Source organism: Gavialis gangeticus, unplaced genomic scaffold, assembly GCF_001723915.1.
Source record: "Gavialis gangeticus isolate Ggan-Ray unplaced genomic scaffold, GavGan_comp1, whole genome shotgun sequence".
NCBI classification, from domain to species: Eukaryota; Metazoa; Chordata; order Crocodylia; family Gavialidae; genus Gavialis; species Gavialis gangeticus.
The window spans coordinates 24,344,499-24,359,450 of record NW_017729000.1 but is presented as its reverse complement, the minus strand read 5'-3'; the positions used below and the strand labels follow the sequence as shown (position 1 = coordinate 24,359,450).

At 40.5% G+C, this 14,952-nt stretch overlaps 1 protein-coding gene across 4 annotated transcripts in view; it reads left to right on the top strand.

Annotated features, from left to right (window-relative positions):
• Window positions 1-227: 227 nt before the first annotated feature.
• The window catches only part of CSNK1A1 (casein kinase 1 alpha 1), a 30,713-nt gene continuing 15,988 nt past the window's right edge, over window positions 228-14,952 (top strand). For 2 of the 4 annotated variants that reach the window (XM_019506440.1, XM_019506437.1), the window contains exons 1-6: window positions 229-383; window positions 2,281-2,379; window positions 4,880-4,963; window positions 8,407-8,546; window positions 11,914-11,992; window positions 13,242-13,316. In XM_019506440.1, the coding sequence (XP_019361985.1) occupies window positions 294-383; window positions 2,281-2,379; window positions 4,880-4,963; window positions 8,407-8,546; window positions 11,914-11,992; window positions 13,242-13,316 (567 nt within the window). In that variant the 5' untranslated portion in view covers window positions 229-293. Of the gene's footprint in view, window positions 384-2,280; window positions 2,380-4,879; window positions 4,964-8,406; window positions 8,547-11,913; window positions 11,993-13,241; window positions 13,317-14,952 lie in introns of all 4 variants that reach the window. The other 2 variants (XM_019506438.1, XM_019506441.1) reach the window with 2 other exon arrangements.

The window sequence follows — 14,952 nt, the reverse complement described above, 5'->3', positions numbered from 1 at the left end:
TTGCCCTCAAATCTACCAGTCTAGCTATAAGCAGGAGCTTGCTTCTAAATACTTAGCACTCTGTAAAACTGTCTGTTTAGATAGTTATATGAAATGGATTTGTGCCTCAACAGTCTTATTTTGTTAGTAGGAGAATGCCAGGTAAAAATGTATTCTTGAATTTCAATTGGTTGCTTTTATAGTAATTCTTTAACAGTTTGCAGTTAAATATTAATGAGTGTGAGGCTCATGTTAATTGTAGACCTCTACTTTTCAGGTGGTATGGTCAAGAAAAGGATTACAATGTTCTAGTTATGGATCTTCTTGGACCCAGCCTGGAAGACCTCTTCAACTTCTGTTCTCGCAGGTTCACGATGAAAACAGTGCTTATGCTAGCAGACCAGGTATGTATAACAATGTTTGATTGGAAAGGAGATAAGATATTTGGTATACTGCATCATGGTTCCTCTTAAATAAGTCAGGCATTGTGTGGCTCACTATCACATGTTTGAGTGAATATCAGACATGTAGAATTTTTTTTAAAAGAAGAAAGAGAGGGTAGTGGTGATAGTGGTAGATTTCTTGGTAGGATAGGTCTTAAACCCTTCAGTAAAAATGCTGAATGAATATTAATATTCTCATCAGGCTGGTGATGCTTGCATTTTAACTAACCAGTTATTTGCTGGTAATGGGGGGAAAGCAATCTTCAATTTCAGTTTAATCTTATTAAATGAAGCATTGATAGGCTTCTGCTGAGCATGTGGTTGGCGTCCCATCTGCCCTGCCACTGGACATTGCTATACCTACTTTTGGCTTGTCTAGTAGTAAAGCCCCAGTTGAGAGGTTTTGTGTTTACTGTTATCCTGTATGGACAAAAATTGAGCTGCTGCCCTTTTTGCTTATTACCCAATTCAAACTTCTGGGTTTGAGCCTAGATGCTGTAGTGATAAGGGTACTAGGAGTGCCAGATCCTTTGTCTCAATTTGGGCATTAAATACTTCTATCAACATGGTATCTAAATACCTTGTATGTAAAGAAGGTAGTTAAATATCACTGACTTCTAATTAACTTATATAAGACACTAGTGTAGTGGTATGTTTTCCAGCAAATGACCTGATTGTTCTGCTTTCAGTTCCTTGAAAAGAGTTAAGGGACTCTTCAGAAAAGTTTTTAGACTTGCACTGAAAATTAATCCAAGATTATCTCATTGATAGCAGAAGCAACCTGTCACTTTGCCAAATGGCCATAGAATCCCAGGCTTTTGGCCAAAAAAGTTTACAGCACGTATACTTGGAGATAAGTATCAGCTGCCCCTGTTCTTAGCTGCTTTTAGTCACTAAAAAGTACTGGCTTTAGATGGGAATCCACTTGCCTGCTTGCTCAGCTAGATTTGAAGTGTTGTGCTAACAGCATCCTTTAAACGCTGTGAAAAGAAGCTTAATTATGAGGAAACCAAAGCATATGGTATATAGGGAGCGTAAGAATGTCTCTAAATTTCTTGCTGTGAAGTTGAAAGATAGCCATTGCAGCATAATCCATTAAACTGTAGCTCTGAGAGAGCATCAATACCAAGCTGTTTACTTCAGTAACACAACATAATGTATATCTACACAGCTAAGTGGGGGTGGGGGGTGGGGGCGGTCTTCTGTAGCACATACAGGCACAGCATTGCTAGCTTTGACTTAGCACGGAGAGGTATAGGAGTAAAGAGGTTGTGGCACAGGTGCTAGCATGTGCTAAAATGTGCACTTTGTCTTCACTCTTGGCATCTGGCTTAGCTGGATTAAACTAACACATACATTCTAGCATGTGCCACAACCTACCCTTCATTTTGCTGCATAGACTTAGCCATGATGGTATTGTCCAGCAGATGGTGAAACTCGGTGGGAGAAAGCACATGTCAAATAAGACATCTAAAACTGTCCTGCTACAAGCACTTGTGCTGTGATGACCAAAGTAACTCCGTGTAAAAGCGCTATCTTCTTCTACTTGTGCTTGGAGTTGGAATGGAACACTTAGAGGCTTTTAAACTTTTTTCCATGGGGCCTGGTAATGCTGGTTAGATGATGAAGGATGATTTAATTTGTCTTCACTTCATCAGAAACAATATAGATCTGCCAAAGGAAGTTATTTTGTGAGTAGTTGTATACAGCAGGTTTTATCCTGTATTTGAAAAAACCAAAAAAATCCCCAAAGACAAAACTGTTACTTAAAAAAAATACTTCTCCAATATCAAAGTTATCTGCATCTTTCTCTCTTCTAGTGTTAAATCCTGATTTTTTTTTTTCTGTTCTTTTACAGATGATCAGTAGAATTGAATATGTGCACACAAAGAATTTTATACACAGAGACATTAAACCAGATAACTTCCTAATGGGTATCGGGCGTCACTGTAATAAGGTTAGTGCAATGTTTTGCTTGAAAGAACAGAGGATAATGCCTCAGAATGGCTTTTCTAAATGCTTAGATTTTGAACAAGCTGTGCAGCTTGAGTAACTGTGTCATTGCTAAATCTGATGTGCCAAAGAGTTTGAAAAATTAATTGTTTTAATGTCAGGAGCTTGGCTATCCTTGTGCATATTGCTAAAGGCAGTGATATGAACATGTGGGCCTTTGACCTACCAGAGACTAGGAATTAAATGCAGGATTATGTTTAAACACAGAAATCCAGATACTGCATAAACTATCCAGTGATTCAGTACCCAAGCACTTTGTTCAATTGTGATTTTTTTTTTTTTCCCCTTTAATCAAAGTTAAGGGATAATGGTAACTTTGCTTTTTGTAATGTTAATCTAAGCTTAACTCTTTGGCTCTGAGCTGATTTCTTGAATTTGAAATGCATTTGTCTGCATGGGAGTGCCTGATATACCTGACACTAAGGAAATAACATTATCAGTGACTTGTACTGACAGTCTTTCAGTCACCAAGATTGTGGATATGAAAATCATATTCAGCCTGTTTAGAAGGAAGCATTGTCTGAAATTTTATATTTGTATTTGAATGTGTGCAAACATATGAAGTTGAAAGAAGCACTAAGGTTTTAGCTGAGTTGAATGGTTAGAGATTTTTAACTAAAAACCTGATTGGTTTTAATAGCGATGATAAACTGGGGGCGCCAGGTATTGATGGTAATTCTTTTGGCTGCGTGTGTTACATAGCTAGAAGTGCATGTTATCAGTTGAAAATTGTGTAGAAAACACTGTATTCACTGATTTAGTTCTGTTGAGTGAAATATGCTTAATCTGCAATGTATGTGTTGAGCTCGGGCAGACAGGCAGCATTGGCAATGCATTAAGCATGCTATTTTAACAGAAATTTAACTTCAGGACAAATACATGTGATTAAACTTTATTGGAAGCAAGATTCCCACTTGTTCTTTTATGCCACCTGACAATGTTTACTATCTTTGGGCACTGTTAGCTATAAATGTTTACCTTTGTTTGCCTGTATGAATGCCAACTTGGGGGCCATTAACACTAGAAACAACTGGTTATTAACATGAGAAACTGAAGGGGTGCAGTGCATACTGAACTTCTACCAGTAACTTGTTGGGAGCTTGTAATATATCAAAATTGAAAGGCAAAGTCTCTTTTTTCCTTTTGTGCAATCCTGTTGCTATCAAACCTTGCTTATTCCCAAGTTTCATACTTCATTCTATAGAAATCTATTTTTCTCTGCTATAAAGCAGTAGGTTCTTTTAATTTTCTAGGGAGGCTTTGGCAGTTTTAACTAAGAAAAATTTTTTTACTATGCCAGGTTATTTCCAATTTCCTCCTTTTTTGGCCATTTTCCTGTACTTCTGCACAGTCATGCTAGGTTGGCATTGCTGGACCTTGTTTCCTTTTGATAGGAATAAAGGCCTAGAAAGTACTGCCGTGCTTATTAGTGAGCATATTAGATTAATGTAAGCTGAAATGGAAACCAGCGTTGCCTGTAGAACATGAAGCTTCACTTCTGGCACTTGCTATCTGTCAGAGTGCCGCACAATAAAATGGTGGTAAACACCTATTGTGGGCATAGGTTTTATTATATCTACACCCTAGTTTAACATGTTATATGGTCCTTGGCTAAGCAGAATTGAGAATGGGCACTGACCCATTTTATTCAATTTTAAACTAACTGGTGCTACATTTTTAGGAACATTTTGCTTCCAGATGCATGCTATTTCCATCTGTTTTGTAGCCAAGCGTAGTGGAATTGTCATGTTCTCTACATGATACTTGAATTTGTGCCAGTTACAAAAGTGTAGGATCTCATGGTAATCTTGTTCCAGTAGCTTCCAGATGAAAAATTCCTAAAAGTTTAGCTTTTTGTTTTTGTTTTTTAATGTAGTTTCAATTAATTGAATTGATCAATCTTTCCAATCACTAACTTGATATCTAGGAGAAACTTTGCTCCTACCTTTTAAAAAGTAAACTTCCAGCTCCGCTAGAAATAAACCCTGCATGCTTATGAAAAACCTTAAGGTGACTAAATGCCTTCTACCTCTTCCTTACTGAAGATTTTACTTTTTCTAAATGTCTTTTGGGGGAAGGGCAGTTTATGATATCAAAGGATGCCTTTGCAAGCAAAGTTTGGATTTCCTTTTTTCTTTTTCTTTTTTCTTTTTTTAGTAAAGTCAGATGTCACCATTGCTATCCCTATTTAAGGCAGTGTTATTTTGGAGTGGCTCATAACTTAAATTGTCTTGCCACATCTTTCAAATTTTCTCTTCAAAATTCAAAAACACAAAGCCCCAAAAAGCAATTCTTTCGGAAAATTACAGTGCGTGGTGGAAGAAGGATGGCATTTGGCTACCCTGTTCTTTCTCTAATGCCTCGGTGTTGCCTGTCTGCGCCGGCCATTGTTGCAATGTAAGCAATACTGTTTGATGCACTGCCACCCTCTATTGTTTGTTCAGTGTTTAGAATCTCCAGTGGGGAAGAGGAAAAGAAGCATGACTGTTAGTACTTCTCAGGACCCATCTTTCTCAGGATTAAACCAGGTCTGAAACTGTCTCCTATTCCAACCTCAACCCCAAACTCATGTGCTTTATTTTTTTTTCTGTTTTGTTTTTGGAGAATGTAGACCTTGCAAAAGCACCTCTTATGTTGGCATTATTCAGACATACTTGGCAAACATATAACATTACTAAAATGTTTCCCCGTGGGGTTTGCTTAAAGTGTGAAGTTCTTTAAACTTGATGTGGAAAGGGTTGTGTGTATGTGCTTGACACTTTTTTCAAATACAGAAATTGGTTCCAATTTGGTATTTTAAAACCTTGTTCTCTCCAAGACATGCAACCTCAGAGATACTTCAGAGCAGGAACAGTGTAGCAGGAAGACTTTCTGCATTTACCTCTAACAGGGTGCATGCTGTTTTATCTGAGCAAGTTCAGATATGGGGAAACAAGTTGACCACCTTAGTCTCCTTTTGCAGTTTTTGCTCTTAAAAAATCTATTTTGGACAATATGAGGTAACTCATGAATGTGACTTGACACTGATGCTAAAATAAGATTGCCTAAGTGCCCCTGTTCCTTAGGTAGATGGATGGGATTATCCATCTCTTAAGTATCTTAAATCTAAGATGCCTGCCTCCTAGCAAAGAGAATGTGGATTGGAAAAAAGGTTAAGCCTTTTGCCTCTTTTTAAAAATGCATTTGCAGCTAAATGGAAATTGCTAAGCACAAATCATTAACTCATCAATTCATGTTGGTTGGAGTAGTATTCCGTTACTTAAATAACCTGCTGTGGCGATGCTGTCTTTTTTTCCTGGGATTACAGAACAGTTAGCCATGTTTCCTGACTGGTGACTAGTTCTGAAAAGCATTCAGTTGAGGTAGGAACTTGGTTCTTTCCTCCTTGTTTTCCTTGATTTTTTTTTTTTTTTTTAATCAAGTGAAATTGAGGTCCTGTTGGACTTTTCTCTGATGTTTCTCTTCTATTAGTGATAGCTTATGTCAGGTGTGGTCAGTCTGTTTTGCTCCTTCATCAGTCATAAAGAGAAGAAACAGTTTTATGTGCTGTCTTATTTCAAAGAAAACTAAGCAGAATTCAGCAGCTTCCTTCCAGGTTACTTGATCTCTGTGAAATAGATCTAGAATCTTCAATGTTTAAGAATAGTGCTGCATCATGGGAGCAGAAAACAGCCTTGTCAGTGCTTATGTATCAGGGCAGTGGTATTGAATGCACTGGGAAGTATGAAATGTAGTAATTTTTCAATTCAGTTTTTTTTGAAGCAAGCTAGGCCTCAGTGTGTCCCTGGAGAACAAAAGCTGCAGGGAGAAAGATGCAATACTAGGAGTCCCTGTATTTGTCACTTCTGTATCTTGCTGTTCCTTTTGATTACTAGCTTGAGCCATGTCATGAAGCTGCATTTCTTAATGCACTTAGTGGAGACCCCAAAGATTATAGGTATGCCCAAGCTGTATCAGTGAAGTGTTTTTTGGGGGGACTTTCTTGTTTTACCACTACTTTTGATTTTGTATAGCTTAAATGTATAGTCAGTAAAACTGCAATTGAGTTACTTGGAGGAGGCAGTACAGAAGTAGGAGCTCTTGTAACAAAGCCTTGAATGGGAGGTTGTCAGCAGCTCACAACTTAAACATAGTATAGAGAATGGGAGGGTTACCCCTTCTGCCCCCCCCCCAAGGTTAGCTATAACTTAACCTAAATCAAAAGGCTGTGTAGCATTTGTAGTATGGCTCTACACATGACATTTACAGTGTCTATTGTACAACATTAGTATTAAAACTGCTTGCTTCCAGTAGCTGTAGGAACTTTATGTTCCTGTTCATTTAGTAAGTCATTACCTTTGTCAGTTCTAGCTGTGTGGCAAGGAATAGAGATTCTTTTTAATTTTTTTCCCCTTGCCATTTTAAGGACTAGCAGTTTTTTGTGTGAATCTGTGCGCGCTTTTAAATCATCTGGTAAACAAATAGAAGCATTCTAAATGAATGTATAGTTGAAGTAAGAAGAGAAGGAAGAATGGGATTTCTCACTTTAATAAAAGGAAATTCTTTATAGGAACATGGTATTATGATGTCAACTTGTCCCCAAACTCTTCAGTTTGCTAACTTGGAAGGAACTGGAGACGATGTTCAATAGGATTTTTTTTGCATAAGCTTTTGCTTTCTGGATGAAAATACAGTTGAATAATCGCCACCAACCAACATTGTAGAAATGCCTATCATGATTTCCATGCCAGCTGTCATATTTAATTGTATTTTACAACCCAGATTTGCCAGAGGCAGCCTTCATTCCTTCCACTTTTGATAAGGCTGTATCTCAACTTTTTTTCTTCATATCTGAATGAACTTAGACATGTCCCCTGTCTTAGTATCACCTTAAAATAACCTTGCAAATCTTAAGTGTGTTCCTTGAACTAGGTAAACTTTTAAGCCCCCAAAATAGTGGGACCCTTGCCACTTTTTTCAGCACTTAGGATTGTAACCCTTTAAGCCCCTTGGACTTTAAGTCTTCACATACATTGGGGCAGTAGTTTAGTTGTGTGGCATGCAGCTTGGAAGACTGAGTTTTAATGTTTCCCTGAGCTTATAGAAGGAACAAAAGAAAACACTGGACAAAAGAAGCAATAGTCCAGATATGCAATGGAAAATGTTCTTTATATACCTCAGTCTCCTGCCTAACCCTGAAACTTTGCCCCAAGAATGTACAGGATTTGCTGCTAGGACACTAACAAAATTTAATAGACTAACCTAAATGTTGTATCATCATATGGGGTTTAGTTAACGTGAGCTTTGTAGAAATCAAGCTCAGTTTCCGTTTGCTTTTCTACATAAAGTCAGCTGAACTTAAGCTTTCAATGCAAGTACCCATACAGGTACTTAGTCTTCTCGCTTACTTTATCAGTTGCTTTAAAATATGATTTTATGGCTGAAAAGCAAGGTATGTCCTGTTGCCCTTTTGTGCTATGCAAAATGACTTCATTGCTGATTAAAGTGCACAAACACCTGTAAATGCATCAAGTTGCAGAGCTGCCATTGAGTAAATGCTTAATTATCACTAGCCGACAGCTGCCTGAAGATAAATATTTGTGAAGCATACTTGTATCTGTACTTGCATTTCCGTTACCCAATTGGAATAATTGTGTTGCAGATCTTGGTTAGTGTTAAAGAGGTTACAGTAGTAATTAGTCTAGGACTAAATTTTGAGTGCTGCTTGTCACTCAGTTTAGTCCTTCCCACCTGACTAAGGGGTGGGTGGAGGAGCCTTTTTTAATTGACTATTAAGATTTTGGAGCTTGCTTGTTAGAGCAGTACATTAGGTTGTAATGTGTTTTGCTTCCTTTAAACCATAGGCTCTGATTTCAACTCCAGATCTAATAAAACAAAAGTATGTAGCTTAACGCTGATTTACTGAGATGGGGTGGGGTTTTCATGTACTTTGACTAGAAACAGTAACCAATTTTTTTCATTTCTTTTTAAGTTATTCCTTATCGACTTTGGTTTGGCCAAAAAGTATCGGGACAACCGGACAAGGCAGCACATACCATACAGAGAAGACAAAAATCTCACTGGCACAGCTCGATATGCCAGTATCAATGCACATCTTGGCATTGAGCAGAGGTGAGTTCAAGATGACTGCAGTGCTCCTGAAGGCTGCAAGCTGAGATTCTTCATAAGGTTCTGAAGCTTCCAAACTAGTTTCACTTATATGGAAGAAAATGAAGCCATAGGTTGAAGAGATGCTTGTTTTTAGCCCTCTGTTTTGAATAAAATTCCTACTTCAGATGGAACAAAGGGATGACGACAAAATCCTCGCAAACTGTATTCTTCTTCATGCTGGCCACGTTGGTGCCACTTCAGTCTATTTGCCTCAGTTTTTACAGAAATGCCCCAAACCCTAACTGTCTTCAGATGCCCATTTCCTTGTATCTTTCCTGTGTCTTTCCCGCAGTCATCTAGTTGCAGTGCGTGGTGCCGGTGTTTGTAGATCAGGTGTAGGATCAGTGTTCTCTCTTCCTCAGCTGTATTCTAGTGTTTCGTGTATGGCTGTAGTTGCAGCATTGTCCCTATACCTAGAACAATGAGCTGAGCTGCCTTCCTAAAAGCAAGTATTGATCCAAAAATGAAATTTACATAACTTTCTCTCAGCTCCAGTGGTCCAGGAATTGAGCATTCATATTTCTAATTGTTCAGAAACATGTATTGTGCACTCAAGCCAAACTTGAGTTGTTATATTTCTGTCCCTTTCCCTTACCCACTACTGCTAGATACGTTAACAATCAGATCATGGAGTATTAGGTTTAGTAACATCCAAGTAGTTGCAGCTTTTTCTCTGTACTTCTACTCCTGTTATAAGTACTTGAAACTGCAACTACTGATCTCATAAAATGCAGCATAATTTAACATTGATTGTTCAGTATGTTCAAGCTGCTTGTAATAGAGTTCTAAAATGGTTTATGGGTTTCTTGTACCTGACCTTATCCCTCTATTTCTCCCCCCCACTTCAATTTTTTTAGAAATTTAAGCAAGCCAGTGCTTCTGTATATGGTCCACTTATCTTGACATGTGCATCAAATGGAGAAAGTTGGTGTTGGATTTCTGAAATAAACATGTTTTGAATTGTATCCCAGATAGTTTTGCCTAAGCTAGGATATGATGGGATAAGGGGAGAGGCTAACTGCAGTATTGTCTCAGTTGCTTAAGTTGTGTTGTAGCCTTATCCTCTAACTTAACACTTAAAATTCCAGTTATAATGGTAAAACATCTTCAGTCTTTAAGACTTAATAAAATGTCTGAGACTAAGCCAACAAAGAAGCCATGAAAAGGCCCTGTCTTGTAAATCAAGAAGAGAGGAGAAGGCCTGAGACTTTACAGTGCAGCTCTTCATTAGCTACAGCGCTAAATTGAGACTGTCGCAGGGTTTGGACTTGAGTGTACTGACAGCTGTTACTGAAGTAGCATAAATTCCTTGTATAATAGAAGGTGATATCATCCATCCCTTTCAAGCCATATACTCTGGGGTCCACTTTCAGGATATGGATTCTAATGACACCTTTATTAGGAAATGTCATTACAAGATCGAATTCCAGGCTTCCTACTAGACAACTGCAGCACAGAAAAATGAGGAGGGGAAATGCAGGCTGCTGCCACTCCAGAGCAGTCTTGGGCATCGGCTTATCATGGCTGCGTACCAGGGCAGTGCATTTTGCTGATACTCTTAAAGAACTTAATCACAAATTATTCTGAACAAACAAGTCTTGCACACTGCTGGCTTAATACTGCTATCTTTTTTTTTTCCCTTTTATCTTCCCTTTTTTCTTCCACCTACCCTTACCCTCCTTAGTTTTGTACTACCCTTAAATGGCAAGCAATTCAGGGCAGCAGACCTGTTTAGGTTCCTTTGGTTCCTACCATCCCAGTTCATGCACGTACGACCTGTCATGCAAGTTGTCTGCCTGGTAGAGTGCAGCACTTCTGCTGCTTAGCCTGTTTATTTCTTGCGCACTTAGGTAGTTGCAGACTAACAGATAAGCAATATCTGTAGCAGGGGGAGTCTTTCTTTTTTTTCTCCCCCTTTTGCAGCTGACAAATTTGAGATGAACAAAAAACAGTATAGTCCAAGGCACATTTAAACATGGATTGGCATCAGGGTAAAATATTTTAGACGAAAGGAGATACACCTTCACAGTTTTTAACTTTTGCTGAGATGGTGGTATTACCTGGAAGGAGAAGTGGTGGCATGGTCATTTTACCACTGTAATAGATTGTATCTGTCCTCAAGTAGTTGTACCAAAATGTTGCAGGGAATTGTAGGATTTTGTATGTGGGTCTGGGTCTGATGCATACTCAAAGCAGATAAAACACCTAAAGGTTTTAATGAGGTAATTTCTAAGTAAGCTTTTAAAGCAGTTCACAAATGACCATCTTTGGTGTCTTAGCTCCAGACAAAAGTGAGCTGTTTCCTGTGGAGGCAGGAAGGTATTTCTCTCACCCAAGGAATTCTACTCCCAAATTTCAGGTTCTTGTTGAAAAACATGGAACCACTGAGTCATATTTAGATGAGAGAAACTGTTCTGTTGAATTAGTTGTTTGCTCACTACTGCTCCCTCAAGACAGACTGTCGCTTTTAATTTGATGATCAAGTGCTGTCAGTGCCTGATTAAAAGCAAAATTTGATGAAACAATATTAAATAGGTCAAATAGATAAACAAGGAAAACTACATTGTTGTAGATCTCTTATTTTAAAAGGCTTGGAAGAAGCAGAAATAATCAAAATTATTCATCTGAGCAGTGCCGTTAACAGATCTAGACTTATTCAAATTTTCACTTTGTCCTTTAGGAGACTTATGAGAGGAGAGAACTTCCTAGATGGATGGGTATTGAGCCATAACTATAGCTAATGAGCAGCAGTTACAAGGGGAAACCTTAAGACACCTATACAAGTGCAGCAAGGCTGCTTGGAGCAGACTTGTTTAATAGTCTGCTGGAGTGTGTAATTATCACACACCAGCATCACATGTATCAGCATTTCTGTGCTGAAAAATGGTGGCCAGGGCCCTTTAACTAAAGCTCAATTTAGCTTTAGTAAAAGTGTCCCTGCTGCCATTTTTCAGCATGCAGATGCTGTTACATGTGACATTCCAGGCGCTTTAATTAGAGCGGCTCTCAGAGCTGCTCTAATTAAAGCCCCCTCCCCAAGCATGTGTATAAATGCCCTTATTTTTTCAAAGCAAGGAAATTTTAATATTGGAGTTTTTTGGCTGTGGTAATTGCTGTGTGTGTGCTGGTGGCTCTCTGCCTTCCAAACTTTTCTAGGCTTTCTTGGAAGATAAGTCTTGAGCAATGTTTCTTTACATCATGTACTATGGCTTCTTGTGTCATTGTGCAAATTGAGATCAATATGAAAAAACTGAAGCTTTTCATGCATTTAATCCATAGTGTTTTGATTAACATTTGAAATTATTAAAAATGTACCTTTTTTCTACAGTCGTCGAGATGATATGGAGTCTCTAGGTTATGTGTTGATGTACTTTAACAGAACCAGCCTGCCATGGCAAGGATTAAAGGTAGGTTGTACTGTTCTACTGTAGATTTTAAAATACCATATTTTCTCGCATACCTCACTGCAAATACCATATTTTCTTGTGCCCTGTGTAAGATGTGTGCCTTGTTTTTTTGGAAGCCAGAATAAAGGGGGGGATTTCCAGAGCCATGAGTTAAAGTTGGCGTTTTTATGGAGGTGATGCTGCAAAATGGGGGTGCCCAGTTCTTTCCTGAAACAAAAATGTTGCCAGCAGCTATGACAGGGTTAACTAACACTGAACTTAATTTCTCTTGCTTGCTGGCAGCTGTCCTGCAGTGTTTCCACGCCTCTCTTCTTTCATACTTCTGTTCCAGCAAAGAAAATCAGCTTCTCCATGTAAGACATACCCTGGTTTTGGAGAGCTGATATTACTTTTGTGGAGAGAGGTTGTGTGTTATGCCGCTGAATACAGTATTTTCGAGATGGGCTTGATGCTCCTTATTAGTCTGCACAGGCTGTTCTAGGTAATGGAGCCTTAAATGTAACTACAGAAAGGAGTTCCAAGACGCATTGTTTGTAGTATGTGAAAAGGGTTTTTTTTGCTGCTGCTGCAGTTTGTAATAGTCAGAGCATGCATCTCTTGACCTTTTAAATTTCAGTTACCACAGATACACATTTGCACTGCACTACATCCAAAATCATAAGGGTTTGGTAAAATGTTTTTGACTGTGTAGACTTCACTAATCTTGTTTCCTGTATTTTAATTTTTTTCTCCCCCACATAGGAATTGTGTAACTCATAGTTTTGAAACTACGTTGTCTGTAGGGTTTTGTTTTTTCTTTTAAATGGGTAAACAGCTTGTGAAACACGAGCTCATCTGCTTCAACTTTAATGTAATGGCTGCTTGTTGAACACGCAGCAGTCACATGGGTTACTGAGCAGAAAGTAATAGAACATTGGCAAATGGATATGCAAGTGCAGTATTTTTTTAATGGGCAAAAGGCAGCTAGAACTACATGAGTTTTGCCATGTAAGGCTAAATGCAATAAATGGTGTTAAATTGTGTCCAAATCTTAATACCAGATTGACCTTCATTCCTTTTGCAGTAAGTGTGTGAGGCTTGAAACTTTGCATTAAACACTCTGTCCAAGGACTCTTCCTGTCATTTGGGGCAGGATGGGGAAGAAGGGGAAGGTTGTTGGGTTTTTTATTTGTTTGCTTGTTTTTTGGTGATGTCCTGTTAATCCATTGTTGCACAACGTCTCTTATATTGTGCCCCACATGTTCCACAGGCTGCAACAAAGAAGCAAAAGTATGAAAAGATTAGTGAAAAGAAAATGTCCACTCCTGTTGAGGTTTTGTGTAAGGTAAGAAACAAGTGAATGTTGTAAGGCAGTGTACCAAGTTTCTTTTGGACTGTTGAAGGACACTGGACAGTCAAAACATCTGACACTGCGTTCTCTGCTCAGTGGCAGCTGTGCTGTATGGCCATGGGGAGCAGCTGGCATTTCAGCAAGACTATGAATATTCATAACAAGGCAGGCATGCTCTGCCCTTGGATATGTGAATAATGCACATTTTTCAACTTGATTTTTTTCTGTTTAGCTCTCCAGCTATGCCAAATGCTTCCACAAGCTTACTGGTTTGAGTTTTATCCACATGGTCCCAGAATGTATTTTGAGAACACTCTTTAGCTTCATTTCCTCTTTCTTCTATGTGTACTGAAAACGCATTAATCTGTCTCCTAATGACATTTTGTACTTGTTGAAACTGCACTCAAGTTGAACCCTCAAGGAACCCCACAGGCTTGTACTGTAGAACCAGTTGCCCAACACTTAAAAGGAGTGTTTTAATATTCCTCTTTGGGACTACAGATGTCAGAGGTGGATCTAATGGGCAAGAATATCTGCAGAGGGTTATCATGGTTGGGCATTATTCAAGAGCACCAGAGACTGACTTCTGCATATTGTTAAACTCATACTGCACCATGAGTTTATGCCTGGGGCGGGCAATTATTTTGGGCGGAGGGCTGCTTACCCAGTTTTGGCAGGCTGTTGAGGGCCGCGTGGGTAGCCCTGCCCCTTGAAAGGTGCCCTGCCCCCCAGTCACCATCTTGGGACCAATATCCCAGGGCCAACACTGGTGGGCCCAAAGCAGGGCACAGGCTGGCAGTGGGGTCTGTGGAGCTGGGCTGGGCTGCACCAGCAGGAAGAGGGGGGAGCTGGGCCTGGCTCCATAGAGCCCCTGCTGGCTGTCACCCCTGTACTCCTGCTGCCCTGCTCTGGGCCCTGCCGGTGCTGGACCTGGGACACCGGTGTGGGCCCTGTGCTCCCACTGGCTCCTCGCCCACTCACTCCCAGTGTCCCCCAGCCCTGTGGTACAGGCAGGGGGCAGCTCACAGCCCTGACTGCCCACTCTCCGGCAGAGAAGAAGCTGTTGCTGAGCATGGGGAAAAGCAGCCCCTTGCCTGCCCCATGGCCAGCACTCCCTGCTGCAGCTGCTCGCAGCCCATGTGGGTCTGTCTGGAGCAGGCACAGGCAGCCTCACATGGGCTGCACACGGCTGCAGTGCAGGGTGCCAGGCACGGGGCGGGTGAGGGGCCGCTTTTCCCTGTGCTCAGCACTAGCTTGTAACCTGGCCCCACTGCCAGCCTGGGCCCCGTGCTGGCTCCAGGCTTGCCCATCAGAACTGCACGTGGTGACAGCAGCTGCAGCCCCCATGCTCGCCGCACCGGGCAGTGTTGACTGCTGCTGCCCACCTAGAGCTTGCTCACATGCTGGGTAGCACAGAGGTGGCCATGGCAAACACTGCCTGGTGCAGCAACCTGCGGGGCCGCAGCTGCTGTCGCCATGCGCAGCCCCAACAGGCAGGCCCAGACTGGCAGCAGGGCCAGATTACAAGGTGGTGCTGAAGATGGGGTGGGGGAAGTGGCCCCTTGCCCACCCTGTGGTCAGCACCCCCCCCCCATGGGCTGCAAGCAGCTGCAGCAGGGAGCGCTGGCCA